This window comes from Hirundo rustica, chromosome 23 (genome assembly GCF_015227805.2).
Source record: "Hirundo rustica isolate bHirRus1 chromosome 23, bHirRus1.pri.v3, whole genome shotgun sequence".
Lineage (NCBI taxonomy): Eukaryota > Metazoa > Chordata > Aves > Passeriformes > Hirundinidae > Hirundo > Hirundo rustica.
In genome coordinates this window covers 4695890-4720092 of record NC_053472.1, presented here as the reverse complement: position 1 = coordinate 4720092, position 24203 = coordinate 4695890, and the positions used below count along the sequence as shown (strand labels likewise).

General features: G+C 51.3%; 3 protein-coding genes and 1 long non-coding RNA gene across 8 annotated transcripts in view; 3 read left to right on the top strand and 1 right to left on the bottom strand.

The window, feature by feature from the left end:
* Nucleotides 1–6443, top strand: part of POU2F3 (POU class 2 homeobox 3) — a 39529-nt gene extending 33086 nt beyond the window's left edge. Inside the window, exons 12-15 of the mRNA XM_040085054.2 lie at nucleotides 774–935; nucleotides 2099–2165; nucleotides 3053–3185; nucleotides 5789–6443. Of these exons, the coding sequence (XP_039940988.1) occupies nucleotides 774–935; nucleotides 2099–2165; nucleotides 3053–3185; nucleotides 5789–5828 (402 nt within the window). The 3' untranslated portion in view covers nucleotides 5829–6443. The remainder of the gene's footprint in view (nucleotides 1–773; nucleotides 936–2098; nucleotides 2166–3052; nucleotides 3186–5788) is intronic.
* A 1554-nt stretch (nucleotides 6444–7997) lies between these two features.
* LOC120762629 (uncharacterized) lies at nucleotides 7998–8739 on the bottom strand. Its single transcript, XR_005703931.2, has 3 exons — nucleotides 8643–8739; nucleotides 8459–8544; nucleotides 7998–8379 (listed from the first exon to the last, which is right to left on the bottom strand). It is a non-coding gene; the product is annotated as an uncharacterized LOC120762629 (long non-coding RNA).
* A 447-nt stretch (nucleotides 8740–9186) lies between these two features.
* Nucleotides 9187–12754, top strand: LOC120762628 (TLC domain-containing protein 5-like). 4 transcript variants are annotated; one of them, XM_040085214.2, is made up of 3 exons: nucleotides 9187–9392; nucleotides 10043–10242; nucleotides 10826–12754. In XM_040085214.2, exons 2-3 carry the CDS (start codon nucleotides 10047–10049, stop codon nucleotides 11326–11328), a joined length of 699 nt encoding a protein of 232 aa, XP_039941148.1. In that variant the 5' UTR covers nucleotides 9187–9392; nucleotides 10043–10046; the 3' UTR covers nucleotides 11329–12754. The 4 variants fall into 4 exon arrangements, with proteins under 4 accessions (XP_039941148.1, XP_039941147.1, XP_039941145.1 ...); XM_040085213.2 differs by having other exon boundaries at nucleotides 9259–9392; nucleotides 10046–10242; XM_040085211.2 differs by lacking the exon at nucleotides 9187–9392 and adding an exon at nucleotides 9549–9593 and having other exon boundaries at nucleotides 10046–10242.
* Nucleotides 12755–14703: 1949 nt separating this feature from the next.
* Nucleotides 14704–22991, top strand: LOC120762627 (TLC domain-containing protein 5-like). 2 transcript variants are annotated; one of them, XM_040085208.2, is made up of 3 exons: nucleotides 14704–14973; nucleotides 18548–18752; nucleotides 19695–22977. In XM_040085208.2, the coding sequence occupies exons 2-3, from the start codon at nucleotides 18554–18556 to the stop codon at nucleotides 20231–20233; spliced, it is 738 nt and encodes a 245-aa protein (XP_039941142.1). In that variant the 5' UTR covers nucleotides 14704–14973; nucleotides 18548–18553; the 3' UTR covers nucleotides 20234–22977. The 2 variants fall into 2 exon arrangements, with proteins under 2 accessions (XP_039941142.1, XP_039941143.1); XM_040085209.2 differs by lacking the exon at nucleotides 14704–14973 and adding an exon at nucleotides 16395–16500 and having other exon boundaries at nucleotides 19695–22991.
* The last annotated feature ends 1212 nt before the right edge of the window (nucleotides 22992–24203 follow it).

Below are 24203 nucleotides of genomic sequence, written 5' to 3'. Positions count from 1 at the left end.
ATTTCTCAAATCCGAACTGCTCCTGAGCTTGTTTTTTCGTGGTTTCATCCCCATATCAGAACTTGCTCAGTCATGATCAGATCACTTTAGCAGCTCCTTTTTAGCTGGTTGAACGCATTCTCTGTAATGGGAATATTATCTTGGCATCTCTGTGCCAGCTATCTTTGACATTTCTGAGCTTCAGCTCCTAGCAAACCCACAGAGCTAAAAGGAATGAAAATTAAATACTCAGGGGGCAGGGTGGGCTCTGTTATTTCCCTCTCTAAATGAGGGCTGGGGGAAGAGAGGGGCAGTGGTTTTTCTGAGACCAGCACCCACAGCTCCTGTCCCCTGGACAGTGACACCAGGTTTAGGTGACCCCAGCACTGATTTTGGTGCTGCTGGGGTCAAAGAGGGAAGTGATTTGTGGGGCAGGAGCTGTGACTCATCCCCTGCTGACTCCGGGAGAGCTGATGTGGAACCAGAGGCACTTTGTGGTTCACAGAACTTAATCTCTCACCCAAATATTTACCCTCAGCCTCAGACGGAGCTTTTGTCCCCTCCCAGCTCGCAGCCAACCCCACCCTTGTCCTCCCAGCAGCCCCCGATGCTCTTTGGGGCTTTTTGAACCTCCTGCCTCTCTCAGCAGAGTCCCAAGCCCAGCTGAGAGAACCCCTTGTGCTTTTTTTTGGGCTTTTTTAACCCTTTTAGCAGAACCCCAAGCCCAGAGATCTCAGTTCAGAGATTTCCTTGCGCTCTTTGGGGCTTTTTTAACCTCCTGCCTCTCTCAGCAGAACCCCAAGCCCAGTTCAGAGGAGATCTCCTTGATAGCAGAGCAGCTCTCCATGGAAAAGGAAGTGGTTCGGGTCTGGTTCTGCAACCGACGCCAGAAGGAAAAGCGGATCAGCTGCCCGATGCCATCCCCCATCAAATCACCCATCTACAACTCCAGACTGGTGAGGGACCTGGGATTCAGCCACCCAAGCGGAATCTGATCCAGAACATCCATTATTATTCCACCCATTGAAAACAATCAACTAAATTATAACGATTAATTACGCGATAATTCTATTTATTGAAAACGGTAGGAAGGAAAGGCAAATTTCCTAGGAGGAACTGATTAATTGGTTTAATTGTAGGATAATTTATCCAAATCACGGTGCTATCCCAAAGCTTTTCCCCGTGAGATTGATAAAGAAAGTCTTTCCAGAGTTAATGGGGTGTGAGGATTACGTGCACTGATACCAATTTAGCTGCACTCCTGCTGCTTCATTTGAAAATTGCTCGGTGGCTTTGCCATTTAAAAGTGGAAGGAGCCTCCTCAGTGCTGCCACAGGAGTGGGAGTCTGAATTTTATCTTGAAATCTCCCAGCTTTTGGAATTCTCCATCAGAAGGCAGGAAAACATCACGGGTAGTTTGGTTGCCCAACCTGTTTGGACCCCAAAACAATCATTTGGGTTCCCACAGCAGGAGCTTGGGTGAATAATTCCCGTGACTGCTGTCCAAAGTGTGCCCTTGCCCATCAGCCTCCCTGAACAAAGTGCTGCCTTCAGGAATAATTGCTGATTTGGATGGCAGCTCCCAAATTGCCAACTGTCACCTGAGAATTAAGCTCCCTGAAGGGGAGATTGGGATTTTTTTGTGTCCAAAACCAGAGGGAGCTGGGAACTTTCAGGCTGAGAACCCCAGTCTGAGACATCCAAACCTTGATTATCAATCATAAGCTCCCTAAAGAAGGTTGGGATTTTTTTGTGCCCAAAACCAGAGGGAGCCGGGAAGTTTCAGGCTGAGAATGCCTGTTCCAATCTGAGACATCCATCTTTATCTTGAAACTTCCAGAAAATGTGATTATTTCAGGCTTTTCCATAGCTGATCCACAGATTTAGATGGATGTGGAGGTGTCATCCAATACTAATTGTGATTTCTCCCCACGGCCTTGGGTACGGGAATGGTGTTTCTACCCTGGAATAGGAATGGAAATACCCACGAGAGCCCCAGCTGTGGGTGACGTGTCCCCGGGAGCCAGCACGCTCCACGGGGGCTGGGAAAGGAGTGGCAGGATGTGATTTATCCACTCTCAGTGCCAAGTGCTCACTGCCTGCCTCTGCTCCTGCCTAGGTCTCTACCTCAGGGTCCTTGGGGCCCCTCTCCGTCAATCCAGTGCACAGCACCATGCCCGGGACTGGTGAGCCTCGCCAAACCCCTCCCTTCCCTCCTTGCTCTGCCCTTTTATCCCCGTCCCCTCCGTGTCTGGGTCACATTTGCAGCACAACCATCATCAAACCCTTGGCTTTGGGCAGGGAACGTGCCCCCACACAGCTGGGGTAAGAACGGCCCAGCCTTGCCTTGGGGTGGGATAAAAACACACAAAACACTGGGCAAAAATAAATCTCCAGCATAATCCCAGGCTGGTTTAGGTTTGGGAGCCAGGCACAACTGGGAGCCAAATAAAAGGGTGGGTTAGGGTCAGATCTCTGTGGGGACCTGAGATTCCCAGATATTGGAACAGGGGACATTCCTGGGGTCCCCCACCTTCCCCGGGTCAGGGAATCAGAGGAGGGCACGGGGGTAGGGTGGGGATGTTTGTGCAGGAGGGGGAGATGCTAATCCCTCTGTCCCACGCAGTGACATCCTCGTGCTCCCCAGGGAACTCCAGCAGGCTTTTCAACCTCCTGCCTCTCCCAGCAGAACCCCAAGCTCAGAGATCCCAGTTCAGAGATTTCCTTGTGCTCTTTGGGGTTTTTAAACCTCCTGCCTCTCTCAGCAGAACCCCAAGCCAAGTTCAGAGATCTCTTTGTCCTTTTGGGTTTTTTGAACCTCCCCCTCTCTCAGCAGAACCCCAAGCCCAATTCAGAGATGTCCTTGTCCTTTTTGTGGTTTTTTTTTAACCTCCTGCCTCTCTCAGCAGAACCCCAAGCCAAGTTCAGAGATCTCCTTGTCCTTTTTGTGGTTTTTGAACCTCCCCCTCTCTCAGCAGAGCCCCCAAGAATCAGAGGGTGGGCACAGGGGTGGGGTGGGGATGTCTGGGCAGGAGGAGGAGCTGCCAGGCTCACTGTGCTCTGTCCCACGCAGTGACATCCTCGTGCTCCCCAGGGAACTCCAGCAGGCCCTCGTCCCCGGGCAGTGCCCTCCATGCCAGCAGCCCTGGCACAGCCCAGAGCAACTCCAAAGCTGCCATGAACTCTTCTGGCTTCAACTCTTCAGGGTAAGGCACAGCTCACAAAACCAAAACCCAGACAAAAACCCCAAACCAGCCCAGGGAATCGGGGGCTGGGGGGAGAACACGGGGGTCTCCAGGAAGAACAGGAAAGCCCTTAGAGGTTTCCAGCAATGTGGAGAGTTCCTGTGTGAAGCTTCCTGTGGGACCTCTCAGGGACAGGGTGGCATTGTTGGGGTGTCCTGTGCAGGGACAGAAGTTGGATTTGGTGATCCTGGTGGGTCCCTTCCAGCTCAGGACATTCTGTATTCTTGGGTTGTGGCTCTTTTTCTGCTCAAGAATCGAGATTTGCCTGAACTGTGCTAGTTAAAAAAGAAAAAATTTAAAAAAGCCCCAAAGTGATTAGAAACGCTGTCCTCACCTGACTCCTGCGTGAAGGAAGCAGAGGAAGGTTTATTTTGCTGTTCCTGCCTGGATAACCCCCTCCACAGCCAGTTTTCTCTCCTGCAGTGCCACCCACAGAGCTCTGCTGTGAGCAGCTCCTCCACAGTGGCAAAACAAAGATTGTTTTTTACCTCTGCCCCGCCTTCAGAGGCTGCAAAAGCATTGAATCAGACAAGAGGGCTCAGAGCCCTGCTGGTTATTTCCCTGGGCGCTCTCTGCTCTTGTGATTTCTGCTGCATCACCTCGAGGATGCTGAGTTAGGAGGGGGTGACCCACAGCTGCTCGGGTCACCCTGTGCCACGAATCCCTCTCCCCTTATTTTGTCCCCGCAACAAAAATTTGTTGCTTGGAGTGAGGTTTTTGCGACAGAAGCAGGGACTGGAAAAGATCAGGGAACATTTCCATTTTTTTAATAGTAAAAGAAGTTTTTTTCAAAATTTTATGCTGCCAAAAAAAAAAAAAAAAAAAAAGGAGAAAGGATTTCTGCTTGCTGGATTCCCCCACTCATTATTTACCTCTAAATGAAACACTTTTTATCATCTTTGTTTTAGCAGAAACATTAACATGAAATGAAACTTTTTTTTTTTTTTTTTTTTTTTTTTTTTTTTTTTTTTTTTTCCCCTCCCCAACAAAATCTCTTGAGATTAAAAAAAAGACAAAAAAAGGCCAGGTAGCACCTGAAGGTCTTGTTTAGAAACAAGGGGGGTTGCTGTGAAGCAGCACTAATTCTGATTTCTTCCCGTGGCCTTGGCTATGGGAATGGTGCTTTGACACTGGAATATGAAGGGAAATACCAACGAGGGTCCCCCAGATGTGGATGACGTGTCCCTGGGAGCCAGCACACCCCACAGGGGCTGGGATTTACCTGCTCTGTGTGTGATTTACCCGCTCTGTGTGCGATTTACCCGCTCTCAGTGTCATTTGCCCTCTCTCAGTGTGATTTGCCCACTCTCAGTGTGTGATTTGCCCTCTCTCAGTGTGTTATTTACCCTCTCTCAGTGTGATTTACCCCATCTCAGTGTTATTTACCCTCTCTCAGTGTGATTTACCCTCTCTCAGTGTGATTTGCCCCCTCTCAGTGTGATTTACCCACTCTCAGTGTGATTTACCCTCTCTCAGTGTGATTTGCCCCCTCTCAGTGTGATTTACCCACTCTCAGTGTGATTTGCCCTCTCTCAGTGTGATTTGCCCACTCTCAGTGTGTGATTTACCCACTCTCAGTGTGATTTGCCCCCTCTCAGTGTGATTTACCCACTCTCAGTGTGATTTGCCCTCTCTCAGTGTGATTTGCCCACTCTCAGTGTGTGATTTACCCACTCTCAGTGTGATTTGCCCTCTCTCAGTGTGATTTGCCCACTCTCAGTGTGTGATTTACCCGCTCTCAGTGTGATTTGCCCTCTCTCAGTGTGATTTGCCCTCTCTCAGTGTGATTTACCCGCTCTCAGTGTGATTTGCCCTCTCTCAGTGTGATTTGCCCTCTCTCAGTGTGATTTACCCACTCTCAGTGTGTGATTTACCTGCTCTCAGTGTGATTTGCCCTCTCTCAGTGTGATTTACCCACTCTCAGTGTGTGATTTACCTGCTCTCAGTGTGATTTACCCTCTCTCAGTGTGATTTACCCACTCTCAGTGTGTGATTTACCTGCTCTCAGTGTGATTTACCCTCTCTCAGTGTGATTTACCCACTCTCAGTGTGTGATTTACCGGCTCTCAGAATGTTATTTACCCCCTCTCAGTGTGATTTACCCCCTCTCAGTGTGATTTACCCACTCTCAGTGTGTGATTTGCCCTCTCTCAGTGTGTGATTTACCCTCTCTCAGTGTGATTTGCCCCCTCTCAGTGTGATTTGCCCCCTCTCAGTGTGATTTACCCCCTCTCAGTGTGATTTGCCCCCTCTCAGTGAGATTTGCCCCCTCTCAGTGTGATTTGCCCCCTCTCAGTGTGATTTGCCCCCTCTCAGTGTGATTTACCGGCTCTCAGAATGTTATTTACCCCCTCTCAGTGTGATTTACCCCCTCTCAGTGTGATTTACCAGCTCTCAGAATGTTATTTACCCCCTCTCAGTGTGATTTACCCCCTCTCAGTGCCGCACCCTCGCCGCCTGCGGAACGACCTGCGGGATGCGCGGAGCCAAAGCCGCGCCGAGCGGGAAATCAGGGCGGGTTTTCGCTCCGAGCTGAAACTTTTGCCGTTCCCTTTCGCCAACAGCTCCTGGTACCGATGGAACCAACCCACCTACCTCCACTGAGACGCGCTGCAGCGAGGGCGAGAGCAGCTCTGCCTCCAGGCCGTGCACCAGCCATGATGCTCGGGGCTTTCCAGTGCCTTCCACCGCCGCCGGCGCGGCCTCGCGCCAGGAGCCCCCGGCAGCGGGGCCGTGCAGGGACTCAAACTGCAGCCCAGCCCTTCCCCGAGCCCCCCACAGCGACATTGGCCCTCTCCCCCCAGCCCCACCGTGACACTGTCCCCTTCCCCGAGCCCCCACGGTGCCTCCAGGGCGAGCTCCTGCTTCGCTGTCCTCGCATGGCTCCTCCGCTTGCAGCTCCGCATCCTCCCGGGCAGGGCTCCTGTGTCAGGACTCTCCTCTTTGTCTCTGTCTCTCTCTCTGTCCTCACCCCGTCCCAGAGCTCCCCCAAAGGAAGGAGGGTCCCTCCTGCTGTTCCTGTCACGCACAGCCCCCAAACTGAGCCGAGGTTTGAGTTCATTTCACCGCAGCCCCGTGGCTGGGTGGGAGCTTTGGTTTTCCCCAGGCTCCCCATCCACTTGCTTTGCGCCTCCCGCTCCCTTTCTTAAAGGTGCTTTTTGTTTTTGGTTTTTTTTTTTTTTTTTTTTTGTTTGTTTGTTTTCTTCCTTTTTTTTTTTTTTAATTAAGTATTTTAGAGCATCCTTATTTTTTCCTTAAAAAAAAAAAACAAAAAAAACAAACAACAACCAACCAACCAAAAAAATTTGTCTTTTGCAAAACTTGTGTCCAGGTCTTGTTATTGCTGAAAACCGTGGGGGAAATTGTGATTTGTGTTGATTTAGTGGGATGAGTCTTGACCTTCTCTTTTTTATTTCTTTTCCTCTTTTTTTGGGTTTTATCTGATACCAAAAAATAACAGCCTGTTACTGAGGTGCCTTCTGGTCTTTGAGCTGTAAGGAATTTATTTTCTGCTCTGTTTTTCTGTTCACGTAGTATTGCTTGAGGTTGGTGTGTGCAAGTGTTTGGGAATTGCATGAGATTCCAATAGGAAAAGTCAATTTTCACTGCCTACCAACCAGGAAAATTGTGGCTACAATTCCACTCTTATTTTTCCTTTATTTTTCAATTCATTTTGGCTGATGTGGATATTTAAAGATTAGCAGATTTAAACATTGATCTGAACCTTTGGGTCACTCTGTCTTAACTTACTTCCTGCATGACCTTGGAGAAAGGACTTGGTCCCTATAGGCAATGGTGATGAAAACCCTATTTCCATCTCCCCGTGCTCCATTTGTGCCGAACAGCAGAATTTAGGGAATGAGGAACATCACAGCTGATTCTCCTGCCACCCCTCACCGAGGACATTTATTAACCCAAACCTCAGCACAGCTGCAGCTTCCAGCTTGTTCCTGCTGCGAAAATCTCAAATTATTTCATAGATTATCAGCAATTATTTCAAGAGTGAGCACTGATTGTCTTCGTAACCTTGGCCTGCCTGTTTCAGCTAGGAATTCCTGAATTAACTCCTGCGAGCTGAGCTGTAATTTGTATTTTGCCTGCAGAGTCAGGTGAATTGCTCCAGACTTGCAGAGGTTTGTGAGCCTCTTGGTCAAAAGGGACCAAAAATAAAGTTAAATCAGCTATTTCCAATAATCTATTTACAATTTATTGTACGTCCATATGCTCTTAGAGCCTTGAGAGGATACATTAAGATCCAAATCTGGCTTCTCTTCCAAACTATTCTATTTGATTCTCAGGAATTCCTCCAAGTAATTTGCTCCCACCTGCGTGACTTTTGGAATAATGTTTCTGAAAACTGAGGGAGAAATCACCAACGTATTGAAAGCTGGATAACGGCACCTGCACGTGGATATTTCTGCTGAGACCAAGGCCAAGCTGTGCCAGGTGTTGTGCAAATACATCCTGAGGGTTCATCGGCTCCACAAAGTTTATAAACACAATGCCAAATCCCTGGGATTTATTGATAAACCGGCCCTGAGTGGGAAAACAAACAGCAGCGGTTTGTTTGCTCCACAAAAAGCTGCAGTTGGAAGGGAAAGAACTTTGTTCCCCTGCCGCCCAGGAACGCTCCCAGCCTCGCAGGAGAGCATCTAAGGGACTTAAAATAAACAGAGCAGGAAATTCCAGCTTTCCAGGAGCAAGAGTCACCTCCCACAGCCACAGAGGAACAATGCAGGCAGCAGCTGCTCCCTGTGAGAACTCGGTCACCTCCTGAGCAGCTCCTGTGCCTGAGCCATCCCCGTGCTCCCTGCCCCTCTCCAAGGAGAGCTGCTGTGGCAATTCCAGCTGCAGACCAGGAGCTGGGGCACCTCAAAAATTGACTTTCAGCAGTGCCCAAGTCCAAGCTAGGCTGGGGAGGGCTGGAAAATTAACAAATTGCTGTTGGTATTTAATTTCTTTTACTGTTCATTCATTTCTTTCCTTCCACCTGTGAGGAGAGGGAGTGCAAACTGGGAGAATATTCCTTGTCCTTCCCAGGTTTCTCCGAGGCCTGAAGGGAGATTTTGAGCATTTCTCAGTGCCCAAATGATGCCACCAAGTTCCCTCATCGCTTCTGATGCTCACAGCCTTGGGATTTCCGGCTCCCAGTTAGCTGGAATTGGTAGAATTAGGTAGAATTAGCATGGATCCTAACAGTCCAATAAAACACTTTAGCTTAAATTCAGGCTCACCTTTACAGATGCCAGCAGGGATTAATACTCAAACTGCAGTGGGACCCCCTTTCTCTGTGCTGGGGGTCCCTGCCTGCTTCAAAACGCTAGAAAAGGAGGCAAAAATCGGCAAGTTTTAGCTCAAATATAAGAGCAACCTATAATCTGCGATCCAATTAAAAGAATATTTGAATATATAACTCACAGGAGCATCCTGTGGAGTGCAGCACACACGGCAGGTCTCACTGAGAAGGGCTCCTGTGCTCTCAGCGGTTTTACTCACAGTGTGGATCTCGGGCTGTCGGGAAAATTTGGGTTGTTGGGGGGACACAGTCTCAGATTTCCAAGTGAACTGAGTCAGGAATGACACAGTGCTGACACGGAGCTGGCTGGCAGGGCTTGGAGGAAGCACAGCCCTGTCCTGGTTACTCACTCCTAGCCCTGAACTTGGCCCCAGCTCAGCTCCCGGCTCACCCATCCTGTTCTGCACGTTCTGTGTCACATCTCCCTGAGCGCCCAGTGTCCGGCCCCGCTCCCAGCCCCGGACACAGCCTGTCCCTGACTCCCTGACTCCTGCCTCAGCCTCCCCGCCCTGGAATCATTCACCTGTACCCCCGTCCGGGAGAAAGACTGAAAGAACACTCCAGGACACTCGGCAAAACAATAGGGGGAAAAAAAAAAAAAAAGAATAAGAGAAAAACAAGGACACCAGCACCTCCCCTCTTGCCCGATCCGCCCCTTTATTCTCCATCACCAGAGAGGAAAACGCAAAATAAAGCCCGGGCGCCCTCGGGGACGGCTCCAGCCGGGCGAGCCGAGGCTGGGCGGAGGTACCAAACGCCTGTCCCCGCTTCCCCCGCCCCGTTCCCCCTTCTCTGCCCTCCCTGCCCCGGCTCTGGCCCTGCCCCGGGACTCGCAGCTCCGCTCCGCGCATCCCTGTCCGCCTCCGGGGCAGGTAAAGCGGGGCTGAGCGAGCGGGGATGCAGCGGAGCATTCTCGGGGGATGCCGCGGGGGCCGGGCGGGGCCGGGCAGGGCTGGGCTGGGCAGGGCAGGGCTGGGAAGGGACGATAAAAGGCTCCGGGAGCGCCGGCACCGCCTCCCCGCCCGGGCGGCCCCAGCCGGGCGCAGGTGCCGGGCGCGCAGAGCCGGAGCGGGGTGAGGATTTGGGGGTCTGGGGCTGTCGGGTACCCCCGCCCCGTGCCGAGATGGGGATGGGGTCTGGTCCCCCCACCCCCGTCCTGGTTCCCGAGGGCAGAGGCGCTTTGGCAGCGGGAGGTTGGGATTGTGGTTTTCCCGTTCGGGTCTGGGCGTTTGGAAGCGGCGCACAGCGGGCACGGGAGGGCGCGGTGCTCACGGGAGAGGTACAAGGTTTGTTTTGTTCGTTTCGGTTGTTTGTGGGTTGTTTTGTTGTTGTTTTGCTCGTTTCGGTTCTTTGTGAGGGGTTTTTTGTTTGTTTTTTTGCTCGTTTTGGTTCTTTGTGGAGTTTTTTCCCCTCCCTATCCGGGATTTCCATGGATGTGCTGGGACACATACGGAGAGTGGTCCGGTTGAACACGGCTTTCTGAGGGGCCGCCGCCCTCCTCACGCTGTCCCTCTGTGTCCAGCAGGATGGTTCCCATCGTCCTGGAGGTGACCTGCAGCTTTGTCACCTGGCTGTGCCTCTACAGCTGGCTCTGCCTCTGGAACCGGCAGCGTTCCTACAAGTGGAGCTGTCGCCTGGTCACCCTCCTGCACGGGCTCATTGTCACCTGCCTCTCTGGCTATGTCATGTTCCTGGATGGCCCCTGGCCTCTGACCCACGCAGGTATGTTTGGAATCTCACCCTCACCTGTGCTCACCTGTGGCTCTGTCACAGTTGGACGTAGGGGTTGATTTCCTCTCCTCTTACAGGTGGGTGTTTGGAGCCAAATTTTGTTTAATTCCGCTGCTTCTCTTTCCTCCAATTCTCAATGTCCATCCTTTCGTTCTTCTAAATTTTTTTTTTTTTTTTGGCTTATCCCTGTGCAAACTGGAAATTTTCAGGTTGGCAGCTTGAGTTCATTGCAGCATCAGGAGCAGCTACGTGTGGAGAACAAAGAGCTTCCACGTCTTGAAGGGTGTAATAACTCCTGACACTCAGCTGCAGGCTCCTGCTGGCTGCTTTCTACCGTTAAATCTCAGACAGTGCTGCTGATGGAGGTTTTCTAAAAGGCTGGAAGGAGAAGGGAAGCAGCAGTGGGGCAGGCTGGGGTGTGAAGGGGAAGCAGAACCAAACATCCCTAATTCCTGGCACTTATGGATAAGGCTGGAAATTTATGAGGAGAGAAGCACGCTCGACCTGTACTGGTCAGTAAAGTAGAAAAATATCTTAAATAAGAGCCCAGGCTTATGCACATCTTCCATTCCAGGTTCACCAAACACCCCTCTGCAGATCCACGTGCTGTCCCTGACTTTGGGCTACTTCCTCTTTGACCTGGGCTGGTGTTTGTACTTCCAGACAGAGGGGGACCTGATGCTGCTCCACCACACCCTGAGCATCTGTGGCATGATCCTGGTGCTGGGGCTGGGCGAATCCGCCACGGAAGTGAACGCTGTGGTGTTTGTCAGTGAAATCACCAACCCCCTGCTCCAGGCCCGCTGGTTCCTGCGGGAAATGGGCTCTTACCACACTTCCCTGGGAAAAGCGGTGGATTTCCTCTTCGTGCTCCTCTTCCTGGTGCTGCGGATCGGGGCGGGAGCGTGGATCATGTATGGCATGGTGACGTCCCCCAAACCCAACTGGCTCCTCAAGGCTGGGGGCCTGGCCATGTACGTGGTGTCCTTGGGGTTCATGGTTGAAATCTGTCGATTTGTAAGGAGGAAAATGTGGAAAAAAACCCCTTCCCTGGACACACGATCTTCCCAGGAGTAGGGGTGCACCTGTGGAAACGACTTGGCTGCTCGTTTATGGGTTGTGGAGAACAATCCCCTGGGTTTGGGGCCTGGCTGCTGGGGCTTGTTCCTGTGAAAAGAACTCCTAAAATGACATGGAATTGACTTTCTGCTGCCCCTGGAGGAGATGGATCGGTGCTAGGAACATGGAAAAGCTGAGAGAAGAGGGATTTGAGTGGAAACCTGACTTCCCCAGCAATGGTACCAAGGAGGGTGGCAATGCCAGAGACAATCAGTCTGCAACCAGTAATTGCACAATCTGTATGTTCTGTCCTCATTTCCAATGCACAGTTATTTGACAGTGGAGAGAAAATCAAATATGAAAAATCCCATTTTTCTGCCAGTGGGACTGGGTAAGGGGAGTGACCTGGCAAAGATTTCCTGAGCCTCGCCCTCCTTAATAATCCTGGATTTGGACAACCTGCCTGGCTAAGCACTGGAGTGAAAGAGTCTGAACAGGACTGAAGCGCTCGCAGGGGTGTAGTGGAGTTGTCCTTTGAGTGTGTGAAGTGACGGTACTCAGCGTGAGGCCATGTTTTACCTCGTTGTTTTTAATGACACATTTCCTTTCCTCTTTTCTTTAATACTTCCATTCGGGCAGGTGCCGATCTCAGAGCAGAGGGATTGCCCTGGGACTGACTCAGGCCCTCGCAGAGCAGAGCCAGGAATTAGACTTGTGCCAATAAACTCCATGAGCAGGCGCTGGCCCAGGCTGGGATTGCCTCAAAATAATCATCAGGCTTTTTGTGAGAGTGGGAGGAGAGTGCAGAGCCCCCCTGGATGCTCTTTCTGTTCTGGGGTTGGCTCATTTGCAAGCCAGTTAAGCTGAATTCATGGCTAATGAGTCAAATATGTGACTATTCCCAGTGATGTTTAGGCAGATCTCGGTGTGACATCCGCTCCACACCAGCAGGCCTCAGAGCATGGAACAGTTCTCTCGTCTTCTTTACCTCTCAGAATGGTGTTCTGACATTTTCCCTGGGGTTTTAATGTGAATTTCCCCCTGTTCAAGGCCGCAGTTCAGATTTAGTCTGCTCTAAAAGGCTCCCTGAGAGCTGAGAAGCAAATGCAGAGCTGAGGGAGGGGAACAGCAGGAATGCAGCTCCTCTACTGCATTTATCTCACTGAATTTGGCTCTGTTCAGGGCAGATATCAGCCTTTGGCTGGGGCTCCTCAAGGTGTCTGGAGAGATTAAAAAATAACCTGAAATAACTTCACTTTGGACACATCCACTGAAAGCATTGCAGCTGTGAACCTGGGCAAGTCCCTGGGCTAGTGTTTTTAGGAAAGCTGGAGCCAGAGTGGCCTCCTGAGGTGAGGGCACCTGCCAGGCTCACTGTGTTCTTCCAAAACCTCCTCTGAGTGACGGGACTTCCAATAAAGTCATGTTTTCTTTTGAAAGAGAACCCATTTGCTGTGATGTTCTTTTGTCCTGGGTCTTGAGGAGGCAGCTGGAGCGAGAGCTGAGGCAAAGGGGCTCGAGGGAAGGCTGTGAGGGTGCCAGAGTCACTGCTTCATTCCCTTTGTGCAGTTCAGGGAGGAGAGAGGAGGTCAGGAAATGAGCCCAGGCTGAGCCAGGAGCTCTGGAGGTCAGGCTGGAGCAGTGAGGGGCAGGAGAGGCTCAGCTGAAGCCCAGGTTTGTGAGCAATGCACCCACAACCCGCTTTGCCAATGAATCAGTGCTGCAGAGAGCTTAAGAGCCACCAAACTGAGGGGTTTGCTTTCACTGGGCGCAAGAATAACTTAAATTCTGGCCATGGTCTCCTCCATCCCAGGGTGCTTTTGTTTTTTCTCTGCCTCTGTGGTGTTGGCTGTCACTGGGGCAATGCCCAGCTCAGAAGGGCTGCAGGGAAACTTGTCTGGGGTTTTATTTTTTTTTTTTAGAGAAGCAATCAAAAGCATGAGAACATCTTGGGGGTTATAAGATGTCCTGAGTCACGACTGAGTGGCTGTTTCTGGTTGGGAACCTGCTCCTGCTGGGCCAGGACTCTGCTGTCTGGAGTGCAGGAGAGCCTGGACTGGCTTCCAGTGAGGAAAAACCTCTTCCTTCAGCTGAGGGACAAAATCCCAGTGCACCCACATTGCTCGTGTGCAAACCAGAGCTGCCTGGGGAGGTTCGATGCAAAATCTGTGCCCTCAGCTGCTCATCTGCCAGATCTCACCCAAAGATAATTTTAGTGCCAAACCTTCTAATGCAATGTTAGAAAATCAGCCAGCTCCACTACCCCACCCTATTTCTTATTTCAAAGGATGTGATTTTTCATGGAGGAGCCTGCTTTTTATCTGTCAGATACCCTTGAGGAGCTTTTACAGCCACAAAACCCGAGTTTTAGTAACTGCCAGTTGAACTCCCAGGTCTCCAGCTCTCGTTTATTCCCAGTTCAGAAGTGGACCAGGAGTTTCCCAGTTTGGGTGAGATAATAAATACATTCTGCGATGCTTTTCAGTGCTGCAAGCTCTGCTTAGAAGGGTCCAGGAGAGCAGAGGAAAGGATGTGCAGCCGGGGGAGGCTGTGGCTGTGCTAAATGAGGCAGCAGCGTGCAAACAACTGTTTGCAGAGGTTCCTGCCCTGAGCTGTTTTGCTGAACTCTGAACGCTGGCCAAACGAGGCAGCGCAAGGCAGCCCATGGAAATGACTGACTCTGCACAAAGCAAACAGGAAAATTGGTGCAAAAAGCTGCACCTCACTTCTGGTACAATCCACAGGGAGATGATTTCGCTTGCTACCTTGCACCTCACCATGCAGAGTTTGTGCTACGAACAACAACAAAACAACAACACCCACAACTCTTGTGTGTGTCCCACCTCCTGCATGAAATGATCTGAGTGCTCTTCTGTGAACATCTCTATTTTTCTTCCTGGCTGCTCATAGAATCCCAGAGTGGTTTGGGTTGGAAGGGACCTTAAAGATCATCTCATTCCAAAAATCCCCTGCTTCTATCCTAGCTTGCTCCAAGCCCTGTCCAACCTGACCTCGGACACTTCCAGAGCAGGCACAGCTTCTTTGGGAATTCCATCCCAGCTCCTCATCACCCTCACAGCCAAAAATCTTTTCCTAATATTCCATCTCATAATTCTCCTAATGTGAAGACATCAGCCCGATAATTTCCCGTCTGTCCATGCTTTTCTTTGTCCTAAGCTAAACATTAAACCAGCTCCATCTCATGTGTTCCTGAGGCTACTGGAGGGCCAGCAGAGGTGGAGGGAAGCAAGATGAGACCTCAGATTTGTCAGAGAAGCCAATGCACTGTTAATGCTCAGGAAGGTGTGCTGAAATAGCAGGAGGATGAGCATTTTGTAGCAGTAGGAACACGTACCTGGCCTGAACTGGAAAAGTAAGATCTGTATCATGTTGGAATACACAGCTGAAAGCACTGATTATGAGCGCTGGAAGAGGCAGGTCAAGCCACTCCCACCGTCTGCATTTCAAAAGGTGGGAGGGAGGAAAAAACAGAACCCACGTTTTTGGGTGTGAGAGGTTGTTTTGACTGTAACTTGTGAAAGGTGGAGGAACTTTTGTAGCTGCTTCAGGTGTCCTGCTTAAACCCTGAATTTGGGATGTGGAAGGCAGCAGAGAGCATGGGCAGCGCTGATTGCCTGCGGTGAGAAGAAATTGCCGAGCTTTGTAAGTGCTGCATGAGCTGGGGATGTCCGGGGCAGGGTGGGAGCTCTCCTAGCCCGCTGCAGCTGCACTGCTCCACTCTGGGTGACAAAACCCCTCGGGGGATGTCACCTTGGACTGCCGCTGCCCTGACACAGCTCCGGAGCTCTGCAGAAGGGTCTGCTCACATCAGGAGGGAGGAGAGCGAAGGCTGGCTGTGCTTTTTGCGCCCTGCGGCGCACACGGGGTGATCAGAGCGGGCGGGGCGGGTGTGGGACCGATTTCTGTGTCCCCGGGCTACAGCGATGCTCCGTGTGCCCCGTGGGGACGTGACCTGCTCTGGCAGCTGGGCTGAACGGGGTCAAGCTGAAGCCACACGAGGAGTGGCTGAGGGAGCTTGGATGGTTTCACCTGGAGGAGAAAATCTGGGGTCTGTGGCTTCCTCACAGGGGCAGCTCTGATCTCTGTGACCAGGGATGGGACCCCGAGAAGCTGTGCCAGGGGAGATTTAGGTTGGATATTGGATATTTACGTTGGGAGGTTCAGGTTGGGTATCAGGGAAAGGTTCAGAGGGTGCTGGGCACTGCCCAGGGTCTCTAGGGAATGAGCACGGCCCCGAGGCTGCCAGAGCTCCAGGAGTTTTGGGACAATGCTCCAAGGCACAGGGTGGGATTGTTGGGTGTCTGTGCAGGAACAGGAGCTGGGCTCATGATCCCGATGGATGCCTTCCGGCTCAGGAATCTGGGAGGATTGGATCTGGATCTTGGATCTGGGAGGAATCCCGATCCGTTTGGGATTTTCGTGGGCAGAAGCCCAGTGCCAGGCACAATGCAATAGACACGAACGGGGGCCCTTTTTCCTTGGAAATGAAACTCAGTCCCCCAAGTTCCTGATGTCAGTTTGTAGGAGGTGTTTGGCCCTCCAAGAGCAGCCAGGGCTCCAACTTGTGGCAGCTTGGATCTGGGAGGAATCCAGATCCGTTCGGAATTTTCGTGGGCGGAATCCCTGTGCCAGGCAGTGCTCCTTGGATAGGTACGATGGCCCTTTTCCATGGGACACTAAACTCATCCCCATGCTCCTGATGTCAGTTTGTAGGAGGCGTTTGGCCCTCCAAGGGCAGCCAGGGCTCCAACTTGTGGCAACTTGGATCTGGGAGGAATCCAGATCCATTTGGGATTTTCGTGGGCAGAAGCGCAGTGCCAGGCACAATGCAATAGACACGAACGGGGGCCCTTTTTCCTTGGAAATGAAACTCAGTCCCCCAAGTTCCTGATGTCAGTTTGTAGGAGGCGTTTGGCCCTCCAAGGGCAGCCAGGGCTCCAGCTTGTGGCAGCAGGGATGTGCGGAGCGGGGCGGCTTCCGAGGGATGCGCTCCGCGGGCACGGCAGCTCCGGCTCGCCTTTCTGCCATCCTGCCGCCCCTAATCCCTCTTCCCGTCCCTCCTCCTCCTCATCCCCATCCCTGCCGTCCCTCCTCCCGGCCGCCAGGTGCCCCTCGGCCGCCGCCGCTCGCTCCGTGATCCGGGGCGGCTCCGGCAGCGCGGCCCGGCAGGTGGGTGCTGGGGAAGGCTCCTGCCCCTCTCCCTGCCCCTGTCCCTGTGCCCGGGGGATGCGGGAGCCGCAGCGGGATGGGGACGGGGCCCTGCAGCCCGCGGGATGCGGGAGGAGGGATGGGGAGGCGGTGCGCCGGGGCTGCGCTCCGGGCTCTTGGTACGGTCCGTGAGCTCCTCCATCTTCCCGTCTGGACTGGGGAAAAAAAAAAAAAAAAAAAAAAAAAAATGGATAACGGGATAACGGTGCTTTGCTGGAGGTGCCCCGTATGGGTTTTTAATCGTTTTCAGGCTGTTCTGAACTGTGTTTGTGCTTTCATTGCTACCGGCGGTCCAAATGATAATGTCTATTGTGTATAATAGATGCATAAGAATGTATGCGATAATATAAAATAATAGTCAGGGAAATACATAGTTTTATATAAGGCGACATGTTATTTGTTTATTTATTGTTTGTATGTATGTTATGTAGAGTTATTTGTTATTTATTGTGTAATTATTGCTGCTTTTTAAATTGTATTGGCCTTTCTAGTGTGCATATGCTAAGGACAAATCAGAGGACGGTTTGGGCTGGAAGAGACCTTAAAAATCATCTCATTCCACCTCCTGCCACAGACAGGGACTCCTTCCACTATTCCAGAGTGCTCCAAGCCCCATGCAGCCTGGCCTTGGACACTTCCAGGGATCCAGGAGCAGCCGCAGCTGCTCTGGGCACTCTGTGCCAGGGCCTGCCCACCCTCACAGGGAAGAATTTCTTCCCATTATCTAATCCATGTTTACTCTCTTTGAGTTAAAGCTACTAAACGTTGATTTTTGATGTTCAATTGGAAGAAAGCCCCCTGCTTTCTTCCCAAGGGAACAGCTGGATCTGGGTCAGGGGAGGTTCAGGCTGGGTATCAGGGAAAGGTTCTTCCCCCAGAGAGTGCTGGGCACTGCCCAGGCTCCCCAGGGAATGGGCACAGCCCCGAGGCTGCCAGAGCTCCAGGAGCCTTTGGACACTGCTCTGAGGCACAGGGTGGGATTTTTTGGGGTCTGTGCAGGGCCAGGAGCTGCACTGGATCATCCTTATGAGTCCCAGCTCAGGAAACTCTGGGATTTTTTTCCAGGGTATGGAGACATAGCTTTTTCATGAGTAGGTGTGGAAAAGACCTCAGTATTTTTATTCTTCTTTCCCCCAGCCTTCTCCAGCTGGTCAATCCCTTTTGTCACAGCAGAATTCTCCCTCCTTTATCTGCTCTGAGTCTGGACCTGGAGCAGCAGGGATGTGAATGGAAGTGCCTGCTCAGAGCAGTTAATCCCATCCCTATTTCATCTCCCCACGTTCCCAAGGCCCATTAAAACATAATGGTCTTGTTTGCCCAGCCTCCAGTCATTCCTGGGAATGCTCCAACAGGCCAAACAGGAAGATTGGGCTTTGCAGCTCTGACTCCTCAGCCCGTGAAGTCCCTCTTGTGCTCCCCAGCCCTGGGAGTGAGGTCAGACTTGGGCAGCAGGTACCAGTGGTGCTTTGGCTGTTGCACGACTGGGAACTCCTGTATCCCAAAGCCTGACTCAGCTCCTTTTGCTGCGCTTCCCTGAATGCTCAGGAGCAGTGAGACACGCATTTCACGGGAAGGCATTATACAAACGAGGTGTGGAACGCAGTAATGTGTATTTGGAGGGTTTCAGCAACATCCACAAGTGTTTATGTGCTGTAATTTTGTTCTGGCAATTTATCTTTTTCTTGTTTGAGAGATTATTGCAGTGTGTGAGGGAACGTATAAAAGAAACACTGCTGAAAAAAAAAATCTATATGGACATAGGTTCTTATTCTTTTGCATCCAAAGGGTTTATAGGTTTTTGGTGCCAGTAAGGATGAAATGAAGTCTGCAGTGAGGAGAATAAAGTGGTTTTCACACAGAGAAAATCTGTCAGGAGCAAGCAGCCCCAACAGGAAGCAGCTTTGGGATGGTTACGGAGCACAGCCGTGCTGGGTTGTGCCGACACTGCCACGGGCTCGACCTCCCGCTCACTTTGTCCCTCCGATCCCTTGTGTCCCGCTGTTCCCAGGACAGGATGCTGTTCCCGCTGCCCCTGCGTGCAGCCTGCAGCCTGCTGGCCTGGTTCTGCCTCTACAAGTGGTTCTGCCACCGCTACCGGCACCGCAGCATCGAGTGGAGCTGCAGGCTGGTCACGCTGACCCACGGCATCCTCGCCACCTGCCTGTCTGCTTACATCGGCTTCATCGACGGCCCCTGGCCCCTGAGCCACCCAGGTGAGCGAGGAAATCCGCGATCCCGCCGCCCCCGGGGGCTCTCCCGCCGCCTCCGTCCCCAGCCTGCTCGAGGGATGCACCCCAGCCGCTGTGTGGGGGAGAGCCCCGGAGGAATGGAGAGCCTGGTACTGCATTTTGCTGCTGTAATGCCGCTCCCCAGCTGCACTTTGGCAGAGCGTGTGACCTTCTGTGTGGCCATTACGTGTGTGCAGCTGCCGGGCTAACAGCTGTGGCATTGTGACTCGGGGGATTTCTGTGGCCTGGCTGTCGCCAGTGTGAGCCAGAGGTGAATACCCCTGATGTCGTGGACAGGTAGAAGGATTATGAAAGAAAGGCCTCATCAGATCAGGCCCGCTCTGTTAGATTAATAGCCAGCCTGTCATCTCTTCCAAGTGTAATTAAGCAATTTGCAAGTTCCCATGTGAAAGCAATCTTGGTATGAAAGATAACAGGTTGATGTTAACACAACAACCTATTCTTGGGTTGAAAAATAAGTGCATCTGTGTAAACAATAAGATGTGTTCCATGAGAACCCGTAGGGAAGAAATGTAAACAACCTGAATCTTAGCACGTACACACAAATCACCTTCTGACCAATAAATGAAGCAGTAAGAAAACTAACAGCCAACAGGTGTTGCAGACAAGGTCTGTGAAAACTGGATAAAATAAGTGATGTTGATGCCTTAAGTTTCAGCTTAAGGTCCGGCTCTTGTCCTGCCCAAGGTGTATCCTAAATGCCTTTCAATAAATACCTATTCTATTTTCTAGCTCTGTCCAGTCTCTGTTCCAGGTCAGCCTTCCCAAGGCATCACTGTGAATAAAGAATTGGCTTTTCCTGCATGAAGATGACGGAGTCTCGGCTGACTTATCCCAACACCCCTTCCCTGTCCCCCATCCTGCCTGTTGCCTCCACGCCTTAAAGCTCTGTTTCTTACGTTCCAGGGTCACCCAACACAACCCTTCAGGTGCACGGGCTGTGCCTTAGCTTGGGCTACTTCATCTTCGACCTGTGCTGGTGCGTGTACTTCCAGACGGAGGGTGCCCTGATGCTGGCCCACCACCTGGTGAGCATCGTGGGCATCGCCGCCTCCTTGGCGCTGGGCGAGTCGGCCGCGGACGTCAACGCCGTCATCTTCGGCAGCGAGATCACCAACCCGCTGCTGCAGGCCCGCTGGTTCCTCAAGGAGCTGGGCCGCTACCACAGCTTCACGGGCGACCTGGTGGATTTCCTCTTCGTGGCGCTCTTCACCGGCGTGCGCATCGGGATGGGCGCCTGGCTGATGTACTGCGAGCTGGCCTCGCCCCGGCCCCGCTGGTACATCAAGCTGGGCGGGGTCGTCATGTACGCCGTGTCCTGGGTCTTCATGGTCAGCATCTGCCGCTTCGCCCGGAGGAAGAGCATGAGGAAGTACCAGGCCTGGAGGAGCCGAAGGAGCCGCGAGCTGTGCTTGAAAACCAACGGGCATCTCAAAAGCCACTGAGAGGATGCCCAGCGAAGAGTTCCTCGAGTTCACGGGCTGGAAAGGAGGGGCATCGTGCCTGGAATGCCACGGTCGGGAGAGGAGCCAACGGACGTTAGCGGTGCCGGAGCCAAATTTATCCCTGGCGGAGCTCCACCGAAATCCATGGAGCTATGCCACGGATTCACTGGATCTGCAGCGCTCGGCCTGGCAGAGGCTGGCTCGGCGCGTACGTAAGCGCAGCCTGAACGCTGAGTGAAAGAAGGGCTGATTTTATAGACTGAGCATGACTAGTGCAGCAGTGCAGGTGTAAATAGTGATGTCTGTAGGCAACTCCTTCAGGATCTTGGGAGAGAGGAGGAGGTAACGCTAGGTCTCCATGTCCAGTGTCCTGTGCAGTCTAGGCAGCTGGAGTGACTCTTCATGCTGGAAGGAAGAAGCGTGTCCTAGTGTTGCATCCAAGCTGGGATTCCTGGCTCTTCCACCACCTCGTTGTGCGACCTTGGGCAAGTCACACAACTCTAACTCTGTGCCTAATTCCCCCTCCGTGACTTGGGGGTGATGGAGCTGCTCCGTCTGTTATGCACTTTCAGATTTTCACTTGAGAGGTGCTATATAAATGCAAAGTGATGGTTGTCATCTGCACTTGGTTCATTATCCCTGTGTTTCCCTCGGGAGAAATGAGTTTGGTGGTTGAGCTAGAGTGAGACTCTAGAAAAATCAGTATTTTAGGTAGGTTGTTGTTTCCTACCCTTTCTAACTCCTTTTAATAACTTATTTATTAACATATTTATAACTTAATTTCTGTAGTGTCCAGAAGCTCTAATCAGCACTGGCGCCATACAGGACTAGGTGCTCTGTGAATACACCCAAAGACACAGACCCAGAAGGGAAAATTTTTCCTGATTTTTCCCTCTTCTTTCCTGACTGTTAAAACTCCCCTACAAGGACTGCTTTTCGCTCCTTGGGCAGCAAGCACACCCCATTTTGAGAAGCTCCATCAGGATTTGACAGTCAGGGGTTTTCTTGCTGACAAGCCAAGCCCTGACTTTGTCTTCAGAACAGCAAAATTCCCTCTGCTGTGCCCCAAATCCAAGCTGGGATTTCTGGTTGCCCAGAATCTGCCCTGTGGAAGCCACAGACTGACCTTGGCTCTCCTTCATCTGAACTGAAGCCTTGACCCCTGGGCTTTGATTTCCCTCTGACTGGGTCTGAGTCACTTCATAAAAGTGAACGTTTAGAGGGTCAGAGAGATTTATTTTACAGCTTAGTAATTAAAGAACTGAGAGGCCCAGAATCTGGTCTTTTTAAAGCAAAAACAAACAAACAAACCCCAAAAACCTGACTGGGAGAAAAATAAGCATTACTTATCTGGCCCTATTTGCAGGGGAAAAACCAGTTGGCAGCTTCTGGAGTTTATTTCACTGCATGTTCTTAAGCTGTTCCTTTGTTGCTGCTGTGATTTTGAGCATTTCCTTTGAGCCTCCAGCGCAGCTCAGGTGCCCCCTTTTTGCTTGAGCCTTGCCTGCTGCAGCCAAAGACATGAAGAACCCCCAAAAAAACCCTTCAGATGAGCAGAGCTAACTGCTGAGCTGGTCCTGGAGAGGAAACTCGACTCATTCAGCACTATCAAGCCTCGAAAGGAGACCAGAAGGGCTGGTTGCGGGTTGATGGTTCTTTTTTCCCAGCTCTGCTGCTCTGTTGAGCACATCCAGGAGCCTCTTTGCCTCAACTTCACCCACTTTGGGAAGTGGGTCCAGGTCTTACCTACCTCGTAGGGTGTTTCCATTTAGCACCAAGCCATCTTTGGTGAATTCTCGGTGGTTTGTGTCACGCTGTGCTGTATAAAAGTCACTTTGAGTGAAGCACTTCCTGCTATGAGCCATCAGCAGCGCTTTGTCACCTGAACGTGGGCACCTCCCAGCATCCCAAAAGCAGGAGTGAGGTGTTCTGCAAAGGGGATTTAGGGCAGGAGTCACAGGGAGTGAGGTGGACATGCACGTGAAGGTCAGCTGTGCTGCTGCGTCTTCACAGGGAACCCCAAGGTGAGGAGAAGGTGTCTGGTGGGTTCTCCCTGGTCAGGATTGCAGGAATCTGGAGCCAGAAGAGTCTCAGCCACCAGCCTGGGCAGGGAAAGAGGGCTTTCAGCTGCAGCACTTGGAGAAATGGGGCAGGCAGGTCCTGGAGGTGAAACCAGGCATTCCTGGGGAGCTGCTGAGCTGCCCACCAGGAAGGGATTCCAGAGCAGCCCTGGTGGTTTGGGCTGTGACCTTTGCTGAGGTTTAGGGTGCAGTTTCGTGGGGTTACAGCCCTTACCTGCCCAGGTGGATGAGGATGGCAGTGGCTGCAGTATCTGGGAATCACCTCTTTGAAGGTATTTTGAAATAGAATGGTTGAGTGGTCCCCTTTTCTGAACAGGGAAAAACTCTGTTGGAAGAAGGAGAGCTCTGCTCAGCTCTGAGGCTTTCGAAGGTAAACAAGAAAACAAAAGGGCAATTAGGAATGGCTTTATGAGGCAGAGCAAGGCCTCACAGCCCATTTAGTGGGCTCCAGCATAGAATCACAGACCCAAAAGTACAAATTCCAAGCACAGGGTGGGACCTGTCCTCAGGCTACTCCTTAGTGGCTAGAGCAAACTGTGAGAGGAAACTGCAGAACTAGTGTGAAATAATAACTTGTGTCTGAATTACTGTGTAATAGCAACTAATGTTCCACCAGTGAATGGTGTAGATGCTTTGTATTATGTTTTATAAAAATAAAGATTATTTAATTATACGAGGAATTGGTTTTCTCTCTTTGGGCGCCGCTCTCAAGTCACAGGCTGCACTTGATGGTTTTGGGGGGCTTTTCAAACCTCAAAGCTTCGGTAGGATGGAGCAAAAATGTTCCCTTTGTTTTCCATGCCCTGGATGCCACAGGAGAAGGTTCTCCAGTGTTTCCACACCGTGGGCTCTTCTCAGTCACAAATCAATATGTTGCCTAGGAAAGCCCTGTGGTGTTGGTGTTGGTAAGCAGCCCCTCTGCTTGCTGATGGCCACGGCCAGAGATCCAGCACGCCAAAAGTCTTGGCTTCTATAAATAGTTAAGCCAATTTAGTTGTTTGCATGTAACCCTTAAGTCCAGCTTAAAATCCTCCAGCGTTGGGGAGCAGCTGCTGAGCAGCACTGAGCCCTCTGGAGATGTTGTTCTGTTTACAGAGCCTGGGGCTGGAGGGGTCTCAGTGCCTGGAAGAATTTGTTCTGGGATTTTGTTGGACCTCTGAGCCAGTTCCAGAAGCAGAGAAGAAAGTACAGCCGAGTTCTGAAGCTTTGCTACAGAGCTGCAAGTGCCTCACAGGTCTCGTGTCTTCAGGAGTGACAAAATCCGGCATTGCCAGTGGTCGGATGTGCTTTGACTGTGAGAAGTGAAATCTGCCCCTCTACACCCAATTAATTTCATTTTTTAATCATTCTGTTATTTCTTCACAGGCAACCCTGCTGCCTGCCTTTTGCTTCTCCTGCTGGCCCTGCAGTTGAGCTTTGTAAAATTTAATCTCCTCTTTCAGTCCTCTGCCCTCTCTTTGTAGCTGAACTCCTTATTTGTACTTGAAAAAAAAAAATTGCAATTTTTTTGATATTCACGGCTTTATTCTCTTGCAGCAGTAGTCCAGGCACTGATGTAAAAGCAGCAATTTCAGTCTTTGAAATCTGCTATGATGTTAATTCCGTGGGGTCTGCCATGTCCAAAGAAATCAACGCCCTGTTTGCCTCAAGTCCCAGGGGCACTTTGGCAGCTGGTAAGTTGACAATGTCAAACATCCTTCACAAATTACTAAAAGAAGGAATATAACAGATCAAGGTACATGGAAAAGCTTCCATAAAATAATGAAGGTTTACAGGTAGATAATTTCGTATGGGAAGAAGAAAGTTTCAGCCTCCGCAGCTTCTCAAGTGTTACAAAACACAGGTTTTCAGCAGTGCCTGTGTTGTTTGAAGTGCGTCTTTTGTGAGAA

Bases quoted from the DNA above. Each gene is read 5' to 3' on its own strand.
- LOC120762628 (XM_040085214.2), top strand. From the start codon at position 10,047: ATGGTTCCCATCGTCCTGGAGGTGACCTGCAGCTTTGTCACCTGGCTG. The intron at 10,243-10,825 runs GTATGTTTGGAA...CTTCCATTCCAG, and splicing joins CTGGCCTCTGACCCACGCAG to GTTCACCAAACACCCCTCTG.
- LOC120762627 (XM_040085209.2), top strand. From the start codon at position 18,554: ATGCTGTTCCCGCTGCCCCTGCGTGCAGCCTGCAGCCTGCTGGCCTGG. The intron at 18,753-19,694 runs GTGAGCGAGGAA...CTTACGTTCCAG, and splicing joins CTGGCCCCTGAGCCACCCAG to GGTCACCCAACACAACCCTT.